A 12500-nucleotide genomic window follows, 5' to 3' on the forward strand; every position below is an offset into this window, starting at 1 on the left:
ATGATTATAAAATTAAAAGAGAAAAGTATGAAGACTTTGTCACCTTGATTCTCCGCAATTTGTGTGTGTAGCTTTAATCACGTGTTATACGAGGGGAAAATGTGTATTATGTGTATTGTAAGTTGGTAGAAGAAAATGTATAACATGCTTATGTGACCTGTATAACAAGGTACAACTTTCAGCAAAAAAGAAAAATAAAATCATATTTTGCGTTCGTAACCCCTTACCCTAACAATACCAGCAGGGTCCTAACGCATTTTCTCAGAAACGTGATTTTTTTATATAAATGCACTACATTGAGATAATCCATATTTTTCGACACGATGAAATGGTATGAAATTTAATCCGCTTAAAAGACTGCACTATATTTTATTTACTGTACAAGTCTCATTAAAACCAAAATTCCTGTCTGATTATATTCTTTACATCCCCTGTGCGTCTAAAAAACTGTGCGTGTGTGTGTGTGTGTGTGTGTGTGTGTGTGTGTGTGTGTGTGTGTGTGTGTGTGTGTGTGTGTGTGTGTGTGTGTGTGTGTGTGTGTGTGTGTGTGTGTGTGTCTATATATATATATATATATATATATATATATATATATATATATATATATATATATATATATATATCTCCCTCCCTCCCTCTCTCCCTCCCTCTCTCCCTCCCTCTCCCTCTCCCTCTCCCTCTCCCTCTCCCTCTCCCTCTCCCTCTCCCTCTCCACTTGATTCTAATGTGTTCACTAAGCAAATGCTTTAACTGGTAGCTTTTGATCAGAAGTTTAGCGTCATTTTGTTTTAAATTCATCGACATATCTCTACATAAGATCACCTACACAAATATAAAAATCCCTACTATTACATCCCAATTTTTATAACTTACCTACAGAGAACATTTTGTTATAATGGGAAATAAAAATAAAATGAAAATATATACAGTACTTTTGAATGTCATGATCCACATAAAATCATAACAGAACTCTAGAATTTTATGGCTTCTTGTCCAACATTAACAGTGGTTAATGGTCAATGATTACAAAGCAAATTATAGGTGCTAGACATCAAAGACCATATGGCACTATAGAAAGGGCGTAATAGTTAAAAGGGTAAAGAGGGGGTTAGTTGATAATTATGTGTGTTACACGTCAGAAGCCGTAGAGCAGTTCAGGCGATTTGATCAAAGTTGCCAAAGGAAGATGTGTGGGATTTTGCAAATCTGTCTGTAGGGTAGGGTAGGGATTAGCAAAGGACAAAGAGATGTGAGGGCAATTGGATCACAGATTCAGTGAAAATATCAGGAGGGAGAGAATCCAGGGAAGGGGGTTGCTGTGACAAAGGATCACATCCAGGGGGAAGTGGGAGGGATAGTGGGTTAGGAGGAGGGGATGGTGCAGCTGGAGCAAGGGGGAATGGGACTGGGAGGGAGTGGGAGGAAGGGGTTTAGGGGGAACATGATGAGTAGGAGGAGGAGGATTGTCGGCAGTTACTCTGAGTATAGAAGGAAAGGGAGTAGAGAGATTGGAGGATGGTTGAGGTGTAGGCATGTTATCTCGGGTCACGATTAGATAGCTTTGAAAGTCTTCAGGAGTTTCTTTGGTGGAGTCGGTTGGGGAGGCTGGAGAAACAAAGAAGGGAGAGAAGAGGGGTCAGATGTTTGAGGGTGGAGGGAGAGGTTGATGAAGAGGATTTAAAACATTTGTAGAGGTGGAAGTAGTAGAAGGACAGGGGCATGTGGAAGAGGGAGTAGTCTTGAGAGTAGTACTGCATAGAGGTGGTTAGTAATAACAGAGTTCAGAGTCGTGATCAAAGGAGAGCCTGCAGTCGGGGAAATGTAAAAATTTTAATCAGTGGGGCTATTTGATGAAGGGGCAAGCCTTACTGTCCCTAATAATGACAAAGCCTTCATTATTGGCCATGGTAAGCCTAGAATATGTTGGGGAGAGAAACAGTCCATCCCTCAGGGTCCCATTGAGGAATAAAGGCTAGACAACTTAACAGGAGAATACCATTCCCATGGCTCCTCTAGGCTGTTCATGACTGGCACAGAGTCAGCCTTTCATCCTTTTAACACACTTTCATGCTTTAGGAAATGGTTAGTAGCAGGGGTTGAAGAAGACAGGGAAATGAAAAGAGGAAGGGAAAAAGTATGTGCAAAATTAGTTGAGCCAAGGGCCGAGTCCCAAGGCAGGGGTGATCCTCAGCATTGGGTCCCAGTCCCCATCTCTTAAGGCCCCTCATGGCAACAATTGCCATGGGATTGGGGAAGGCCAATATTAACAATTGCTGATGGCATTATACTGGTTGATTAACTTTGTAACCTTCAATGCCTCACAATCAAATGCAAATGACACACATCATAAAGTAGAGTGGAAAATATATTTCATATGCATATATCAACATACATTACTGTTCATACCAGCAGCACAAGAACTTATATACAAAACATATTTTAGATTTTGAGGTGATAAAAAAAAATTAAAACACAAATATTCATAAACCAATACATCTTATGCCCTTTAAAAATATCTTTATATCTACTAACTGGTAATGTTGGTATGGTTTTATTGGATCCTTTCATAGAACTTGATTATTAATGTGTCTTTTTGTCCATTTTGGTAACTGTTACCAACACTGGTTTATTGAATAACTTGATAACAGGATAAAGAATCATCACTCATCTTAGATTCCAAGGCAGAATAATGTTTTGTGAAAGACTTAACACAACCAAACTTTTATTCTCACCTGATACTAGAATAATCAAATAATATAATCTATTATACCTACATGAAATTCAGAAAGAGATAGTAAAATTCTTGAATTGAATCTTATTACCTGTTAAGTTATTTGAAATATGAACCATTACCATTAAAACAAAAAAAAACAAAAAATTATATTCCATAAAAACAATTTACTCATTTGAAGGTTTACTTTCTCTCCTTCTTTGTAACATCTTCCTCATGGTGAGCCTTGAACTCTCAACACTGTGAATGAATTCCATGTTCCATCCCCTCTAAAGTGCTTCTTAGATCATTGCATACTGTGAATAGAGAAGTTCACGAATTTCAAAATAATCCGCACTCACCGGTCCTTCCAGAGACAGGCTGCCAGACTCTTGCTGTAAGGGGGAAATTCAGGTCAGTGTTATAATACAATATCTATTCTATAAAATGATTCTTATGATTTCAATTACAAATATATTATTCTCCTTTTCCTTCCCGTTAATAAAATTATTTTCTGAAAACTTTGTTCTCAATTTTTTTTTCTATATCCCGAGTATTCTGCAAGCCAAATAGAATTTCTTGTAGGAATTTATATTTTATTTTTGGGATGGGCATTATATGTAATATATTTTTGTTATTGTATACTCAAGCTTGCTACAGTTATAAGGAAAAAATTACTCTGACATCCACGTAAGACACAAAAGTCTATTCTTTCAACTGAGAATATATTCAAGTGTACAGTAATCACAAATAAATCGTTTTCATTGAATATGAGTTGCTGCAATAACAACATCCTACTTACTTTCTTCAAGGCCAGAGTTCCATTTGCACACCAAAGAATACCAGCATTGAACTCTGAACTTATACCAGCTCGACTCAGAACCTGCTTGAATTCACTGAGTCGAATGTCGTTGATGAAGACTGGGTTATGAAGTGGTGCCTAAAAAGTAAACAAGGATTAATATTTGGAGCTTCAGTTATAGAGTGTAGACACCTACCTGCATGTTATAGACATATTCAAAAATGATACAGCAGCAAATATATGGATTACATTATGAAATATCTTTAAATAAGATTTTTGTGTCTTACCGTCTCTGCAGAAATCACGCTGAGTGTCGGCATCTCCCTATCTTGCTGGCTTTCACTTGCAATAACTGTAAATAAAGAGGGTTGCCTTCACTTCTGGAATGCTTGTATCTAATTTAGAGGCTATATCATCAGAAATCTTCCAAATTCACTTAACCACTCAAAAATGGCCACTTCATTTCAGTAGCTTTGGTTTTATTTTATAGATATAAACTCAGCTTTTATATCAGCCAAGTATTTCGTAAAGCACTGATATATCGGTGAACCAAAACCAACCTTGTCTATCACCCTCCTCAACTGCCTCATCAATGCTCTCCGTCGGGAAGGAAACAATGCCATCCACCCAAGCCACTTCTACTTCCCTTCCGGAAGGTTTCAGCATCAAGGCCGATACTAAAGACTCTGCGAGTTTGACCTGTGGTGGTAAATTTTATCTTTAAGCACCAGGGAACACGAGACGATGCAATATTCTTGTGATGTGTGATCGCTGACAACATGACTTTCTAGAATTTCTTCAGCTTGAGATGAAAATTGATATGACAGACTGTATTTCCATTTGCAAAGTTGGGAATTACTCCTGGTACTTTGAGCCCCAAACTGTCCTCCACTTATAAAATTATGTTAAAAAGTACCATTAACTGAAATTGCTGTGAAAATGGCTCCATAACTCAAACAGCACTTTCAGGAGTACTGTTTTTCAAAAATAATGGCAAACTTGTAACTACCACTAAAAAAAAAACATGTGTTTTATCTAGTAGTACTTTTTACCTAATGGTACTACTTTTCTGACAAATTCTTATAGCTGTTACTTTTTTACTTAATTTCCTACTGAAGTAATCAGTACTATTTGGGACAGTATAAATCTATATGTAGAGGATAATATTAATGTTTCTAGGTACTGACAGAACTTCCCAAGTGTTTAATTTGCTTTTATGAAGATATATGATTCAGAGAGAATAGTGCCACAGTATAATATATGTAATATCTTATCATCTAAATTACATCATACACATTTTGCATTATAAATCCTTCACTGTCATTTACAACTTTCACACAAGTTCCAAGATAATAAAATTCATAATACCAAAAAGAGAAATGTTTCTATAATATATATTAAAAAAAACAAGAAGGGCATAAGTCAAACACGTTGCCTTGAACTAAAAGTCAGATGCTAGGAATAGCTGGGATTCTAATTGATCACAGTACCAGACAGGCTCCCATACAATCTATCAATACACAGCTGCTTTACCCTACCGAGCCACTGAGCATACTTACTACAAACCATAGATACCTTTTAATTTGACTGAAATGAATGACAAAATGACACACTTATTCCCACATCCAGACACCTTTAAAAATAAACAAATATGCACCTGATAAATGTGAGACTCCATGGAAGCATTGACAACTTCTCCAAGGCTGGGGGTGAACACCTTGGCTTTGGTCATGCTTCTAATATTTTGCGAAAAGGCTTGAAGGTCAGTTGGGGAACCGCGCACCAATATTACCCGCAAAGGGTGCATAGCCTGTATACAAAGAAAAAATAAATAAACAAATTAGAGTTAATATATTTTACAATAACTTATGGGTTTCTATGAAGAGGAATTGCAGGCGAGATAACATGAAGAAACCCAGAGAAAAAAATGAAAGGGAACGAAAATAGAGAAATGACATAAAGAAAACACCAAGAGCAAGGAAGTGACTTTGGATATGACAGGAAAGAATAGTCAACCTTAAATGTCTCACCTCAACAATTTTCCGTATACTCTCTCCATCACTCCTGCCCTCAAAGTCAATGAAGAGAACCTGGGCTGTGACCCTTACCGTTACCGTCTGAGACACACACTTGGAGGGTGGCTCTTCAATGTCTGCAACGTGGAAAGAATTCATCTAAATATCTATTTCTTCTGGCAATTTATAGTACACTTCCTCAATTATATCTTCAGTTCTAACAACCCTAAGCTGCTTTCACAAGAGGTAGCTGGTCGCAGCAATCACTTGTAACAAGTTTTAACTACATATTGTGTTGGATGAATATTTTCATCACAGGGGGTAAATGATACCAGCCACTGTCCACTCATACAACCAATTAACAAAGCTGGAAGTTGCTGCTACTCAACTGACTTAAATGCTGACTTTCACATAATGTCACTAGCTACTGTAACTATCAATTATTACCCATTATTACCAGAGGCTTTATGATAATCCCACAGTCCTAACTAAATGCCCTATTTTCTACTGGCAAAAAAGGAGTCCTGGCTGATTGTGGCAGTTAGCATGGCTTGTAAATGGGTAACTAATCACCAGAACTCTTTCCTCATGTGAAAACAGCCTCAAAAAGCAACATTTTGGCAAGGAATCATAAAATGTATTACAGAGGCACCTACCCATTAGGTCATCATCTTCATATGGTATTTGCAAATTCTCCAAATTTTCTTTGTTGTCCTCTTTCATGGAACTAATGTCGAAGTCATCCAAGTTGATGTATTCTCCATAGTCATCTCCTCTAATCTGCATGAAATAATGGGATTGCTTAACAGGATTTCCAAGGCTTGTGTGAATGTGTGTATGTCTTTGTGGCAGTGTGTACGTGTGTGTATGTATGTATATGTGTATGTGTCTGTATCTGCATGTACACATGTGCATTATATTCCTTAATTTTTTCTTTCTCATTTTCTCCCTCACTCACTCCCTCAGTGTCACTCTTTCTCTTACTTTTACACACTTACTGACCCTCACTCTTGCATTCTTACTCACCCTTACTCTCTCACTATTACTCAATTCATCTTACCTTTTCTTCATGGAAGGGAAACATTGGATGATGCTTCCGACTTCTAAACATGCTCTGGTTGCCAGCCTTTTCATGCAGGACAATAATATCATGCTTTCCAGCTTCCAGGCCATCTTCGTTTTCACTGTCACTTGAGGATTCAACCCTGAAAAGAGATAAGTGAAACTGTCAGGAGGATTATGTATCACTTTTAGCAACAGACATATTTCTAATGCAGTAGAAGTACATTCCTTCACAACGCAGTTAGGCAAGCAAACATTTCTTAGGTAAGAAAGTAAAGAAAGTGTGAACATTGATGTCTTGTAAACTAATAAAAATAATACATAACTCACTTAGCTACTTCTCTAACATTGTCAAATTACTAAACAAAACTAGCCAAATGACATAACACAGCCAGCAGAAAAAGCAGTCCTGTAATACTTACTCTTCCATCTTAATCCTCTGTTGTTGCTGTTCTTGCTCTCGCTTCATGCGATAGTGTTCATCCAGCTCAGATCCTTCTAACTTCATGCGTCTCTTCTCCAGAAGCTTGAAAGTTCTGATCTGTGGGTTGTCAATGAGTCGTCTAGCTAAGGTGTCTGGTCCAGTTCTGCAATGAGTTCACATGATAATGACAGTGTATTATAATATTAATTATAATATCAATAATAAAGCTTTATCAAGTGTACAATAATATGAATAATTACAATATAAATAATAAAGCCTTATCAAAATATTTCACCGTTATCAATCTTATCCTCAAGAATCACAGTTACCTGGAAGTTAAAATAATTGTATTCTTTGGGTTTGTTGCCCACTGAACGAACAGCTCTCGGGCATATCCACACTCCAGGTCAGGAAAGCTAGCCAGCACCACCTGTTACATACAGTGGAGATATCAAATAAATCTTATAAATATTATTCAAACCAGAGACAAAAAAACAAGTTGGTATTACAATGTTTTACAAAGAGGCCCCTTCATTGTGTGGAGCCCAATAAAATACCTTGGGTGATGGTAGTCTGCTCAAGTCAGTCAGATTGTGGCAAAACTTCAGGTGCTTGAAGCTAAACGGATTTGTACGCAAGGAATCAAAGGCTTTGGTGAGCTTCTCACTCATCCATTCAATCTGCAAAATAATGTCAGTAGTAATATAAGAAATTAAAATTCTAGTAGTTCTGTTTATCATTTACATTTGTACAGTATATACTTCTCAGCAACAATAATACATTTACCATGTTATTGTTCTCTGCTTGCCATTATAAACCATTGTTTTATATATCTATACACTACGTTTGCTTTGCCACTAAATAGCAGTATAGTCCTTTTAATAATAATACATTAAATTTTCTCATCTCAGAATTCTTACATTACTTGTCCTCACCATTTCCAAAAGTAACAAAAAAAAAGAGAGAAATTCCTTTGATGTCTCCATAAGCAAATACCTTCATAAATATACAATACCCCTAAACCAAAAAGTTATGAATAAAAGATTAAGCTATCACATACTTAATGACCCAATATCTTTACAGGGAATTCATACTTGAAAACATTTATTTCACCAAATAAAACTAATCTTCAAAACAAAAATCAACACTTTACCATCTGTTTTGCAAAGTGTATAACATGGTAGCCTGTGTTGGACAGGATAGCAAGTGAATAGGCAGACAGCCCACTCTCTCGCGTACTCCACATCTGGTCCAGCATGTGCGTCATTTCTAAAACACGCCCTCCTGTGTCCGTGGCTATTAACACATTGCCTCCATTCCGACAGGTCTCTTGAAGCTGGGCTGAAATGTACCAATGAGGCATAATTCTGTTTACTTCATATTATGCTATAACTAATTGAAAAAGAATACAGTATAGGACATGTAATTTCCTAATTCCCAAATTTCCAGTCATAAATTATTAACTTCAAACTTTTTAAAATTTCATCTTTTAATTACAAAAATTAAATATGACTATCAGAAAGGAACTGTCTTAACACAGGCTTTTTTATGGAAATCACTCAACCCTTTGCCGCCGAGTGGAATGTACGTACATGCCATGGCATGCCTGGAATATTCCAGGTGGCATGTGCACAAGGGCTTTCACATCGGGAAACCACCTGGTGGCATTGGGTTAATGAACAGATATTTATCTGCACGGTATTTATAAAAGGAATACTCTTTCATCCTAAATACAAAGATCTAACAGACAGAAATTTACTAGTAATTAAGAGGAAAATCCTTTATAGCCTATCACCATGTCATCACATTCGAAATCTACCGTCAGACATGAAAAAGTCTAGCTCACCAACAAGCTTTTCATCTCTATGACGTCTTCTCTCTTGTCTGTAGGAAGCGTTAAAAGCATCTGTGATGAGGAGTGACGGGCGGGTGATTTTGTCCAATTCACATCCACCCAGATGTCTTTCTTTCTTGTGGTTGAAGTCTACTGCATACACAATATCCTGTAACATGCAGATGTACTTAATAGAAATCTGTCTTTAATGGTAGGGGAATGCAGAATGCTACTAACCAGACCCAAAACAAATTGTAATGAGAAGTACACAACTACTTAGTTGGTGACATAGTTTGTGGTATTGCTTCTCTGTTTTCTATACAAATCACTCCTTATTACTTCTTATCACGAAAATTAATCAGAGGGAATAGAAGTAAGAATTGGTACTTATGGATGTTCTATAAATCAATACACAAATAAATGAAGAGATTATTTATATACTAAAATCATATCAATGATGGCATCCAGGCCTTTGAGAACATCCCTTAAGTATACTGTAGAATCAAACTAATAATTAAACAACTTTGCTGAGACTCACCCCTTCCCCATCTTTAATGATTCTCCAAATGGCCCCTCCAATCATGTGGCCAGCGGGCTGGGCTGAAATACTTAGGCCAATGCCTTTTCCTGAAGAACAAGAAGAAGAAGAAAAAAAAAATCAGGGACATTAGTATAAGCAATCACATCATCATTACATTAATGATCAAATATCAGTCATAATTATCCATTAATATGACATTGTTCACTAACCTCTCATTGGGACACTCTGATTGTACTTGACTTGTGTTATTAGTTCAAAGGCCGAATCAACATCATCAAGGGTGAAGTGTTCCACAAGATCATAGTTATGATGACTCTGAAATCAAGTTCCATTTTATTCCCCAACATACAGGCAGATTCTTTGAATGTACTCTCTAAGTAAAATCATTGTGCATAAAGAATTCAAAATACTATGACTTAGAATGCAGTCTCCTCTAGATATAACATTTTTCAGCACAATCAATTCTCAATACTATGAATAGAATATACTCTAGAAGTAATATTCTTATTACAGTGGATTATCAATATCACTTTTTTTAAGGCAGGCAGGCCCAGTATTTGGTATAAAGTATTCAGAGATATTACCACTGCAGAAATGTGAACTTAAACAGATCCACACAGCAGCTAGTAGCACATTAATTTGAGCATTACCTGGAACCAGTCATACATAAACATCTGTCCCATTTTGAACACAGGAACAGTGGCATACACTGGGCAGGTGAGTTGACACCTTCCCACTAAGTAGGGCAGGGCACCCATATGTAATGGGTCTGAATACGATATCAAGACACAGTCAACACGGGGAAGAATTCTGGAAGAGAAAACAGAAGTTGCTTTCATTGTCCCATTCCAGTTTTGTTTTCTGGAGGCTTCAGAACACCTTGTTCAGAAACTCACATATGAAAATTGAGTAAATTTCATACCATCTAGTTTATTACTGTTTTTTCTTTCTAATTTCAACAAGCACAGTTATAAACAACAGGAATATAAAAAAAAAAAAAAAATCAGGAAAAAAATAAAATTCAGCATACAAACAACATCCCAAAGCAGTTCTTACTTTGCAAGACGATCAATGTATGATTTATCAAACTTCTCATCCCAGCCACAATCAAGGAGAAAGGTGAAGTCGTCCACTGTAAGGAGGTAACAGTGAGGTGTCTCATCTCCGACACCCCACACTCCCTCAAACTTCACAATGGAAGTCATCTGGAGAACAAGGACAATTAGACTACACAGAGAAAAAAAAAGATAATAATAATGATAATAACAATAAACCAACAACAATAATAACAATAATCAGAGGCTAATATTTTGCCTCTGATTACCAGTACAAATGTACAAATAGAAAAATACCTCTCTTAATGTGCTGGAACTTCCCAAATGTACTTAAAACTTACTGAGAAACAACTGTAAAATTTATGGGCTATCTTGTAAATAATACACTATTCACCAGTGCAGTTGCTGACTGCTGTGACCTCTGCGTCTGTGAGCACACTGGACAGGGTTAACAAACCTTCACCATAGCCTACTAGCGCATGACTGAGCTTGAGAACTCCTTGACAGTCTACTGTAGGGACTCACACAGATTTTAATTTTGCTAAAATATTTCTGGTGGTCTTCTCAGGGTGCAATACATGGAGGCCAGAGAAATCACTTGACACTGCACTATATATATATATATATATATATATATATATATATATATATATATATATATATATATATATATATATATATATAAGTCTTGGGCTGTATATATCCATAAAGACAGAGTACGAGGAAAAATTATAGGCATATGAAAAGAAAAATTCCCTTTTGAAAGCCACTGCTGGTATATTAGTAATATTCTACCTCAGATTCTCAGACCTACATATAGAATATTTGCTAAAGGAATTATTACTATAGCTTCAGACTACAAATTCTGAAAGACGTGCCAGCAAATTGCCTTTCTGGGTACCTTCTTGCAGAGTCGACACTTCTTTCATTTAATGCAATGATGATTTAAATTGTAAATGCAGTGACTATGAATACAAAGCAAGCAAAAATTTATATCAAGAACTAGCAATCAAAGATTTACATGTACATCTCAACCAGGACGGAGCAAAATATACGTTTTTAGAGATAAATGGGGTGAATAAGAAACAAGAATCTTCCCTGACCATTAAACTTTGCATTCTGGCATCAGTTTTGGTAGAGTGGAAAAAATGTTAACGTTCCTGTAACCTGACCAAACAAATTCTTAAATAATTGATGCTGTATGACTGATTTAGAAACAGATATTCTACAAATAAACAATGGCACCAATATATCACAAATCTCTAATATAACACACTTTATATCTCTAACATCTATTGAAATTGAGGAAGCTACAAAATCTACTGCAACACAAATTCTATCTTCAACATACCCTGTAAATAAGGAAGTTAGAAAACACATCACTTTCACACCTGCAAAAGGCGACCGGTTTCTAGGCCTATGCATCTCAAAAGAAGCGAAATAAACCTCGTCTCTGAAACCATGCCTTGTTACATAGGCCAACTCGAAAAAAAAATTAAGCTTCTCTCTCCAAACAAGGTCCTCTTTGGAATAACTACTTTCCTTGATCTAATGCTGCCCCTAATATATACACATTTCTCTTTTATTGAAGTTATTCATAGAAGAAAACAATATTGACGCTCTCAAACTGTCACATGTCCTTATCTGCCTTACAACGTCCCTTTCTCAAATATAAATATTAAACCAGGTCTACCATTAACTACAGAACATTATACACAACGGGTACCTTTCTTAGTCCTCTTAATTCAGTAATTTACGCTCATTTATCCGTATTTTCGGCGTCTTGTCTTCACTTTTTTTCAGAGATCATCAAACCCGACACCGCGACGTCGCTTACGCTCCCGTGCAGGTTGTTGACTGTGCTAAAATGTATTCAATGTCTGGTGTTAGAACGTATGCGGATTTTGGATTGCAATGTATGCAGTGTTTAGCGTGTGAGGTATTGTGGATTTTAATGGGTGGTATGAAGGGTGTGTGTGTGTTTTATGTTCAAGAAAATATATATTTCTTATCGTAATTAAGCTTTCGTTAAATGTAATCGCCTTGAAGTATACGAA

The 12500-nt window shown here is 36.5% G+C and overlaps 1 protein-coding gene across 1 annotated transcript; it reads right to left on the reverse strand.

Annotated features, from left to right (window-relative positions):
- Positions 1-2347: 2347 nt before the first annotated feature.
- Positions 2348-12292, reverse strand: LOC125030520 (probable cleavage and polyadenylation specificity factor subunit 2). The gene is made up of 18 exons (XM_047620586.1): positions 12170-12292; positions 10445-10593; positions 10039-10198; positions 9598-9703; positions 9386-9474; positions 8860-9016; positions 8167-8354; positions 7571-7693; positions 7343-7443; positions 7012-7176; positions 6588-6732; positions 6184-6307; positions 5543-5664; positions 5170-5322; positions 4073-4211; positions 3800-3864; positions 3513-3650; positions 2348-3105 (listed from the first exon to the last, which is right to left on the reverse strand). The coding sequence occupies exons 2-18, from the start codon at positions 10591-10593 to the stop codon at positions 3013-3015; spliced, it is 2217 nt and encodes a 738-aa protein (XP_047476542.1). The 5' UTR covers positions 12170-12292; the 3' UTR covers positions 2348-3012.
- Between the last annotated feature and the right edge of the window lie 208 nt (positions 12293-12500).

The sequence above is a fragment of the Penaeus chinensis genome, chromosome 11 (assembly GCF_019202785.1).
Source record: "Penaeus chinensis breed Huanghai No. 1 chromosome 11, ASM1920278v2, whole genome shotgun sequence".
In the NCBI taxonomy this organism is placed as follows: domain Eukaryota; kingdom Metazoa; phylum Arthropoda; class Malacostraca; order Decapoda; family Penaeidae; genus Penaeus; species Penaeus chinensis.

Excerpts from the sequence above, each read along its gene's own strand:
- LOC125030520 (XM_047620586.1), bottom strand. The coding sequence starts at position 10,593 with ATGACTTCCATTGTGAAGTTTGAGGGAGTGTGGGGTGTCGGAGATGAG. Across the intron at positions 6,733-7,011 it reads CAGAGGATTAAGATGGAAGA|GGTTGAATCCTCAAGTGACA; the intron begins GTAAGTATTACA and ends ATCTCTTTTCAG. Across the intron at positions 6,308-6,587 it reads TTCCCTTCCATGAAGAAAAG|ATTAGAGGAGATGACTATGG; the intron begins GTAAGATGAATT and ends TATTTCATGCAG.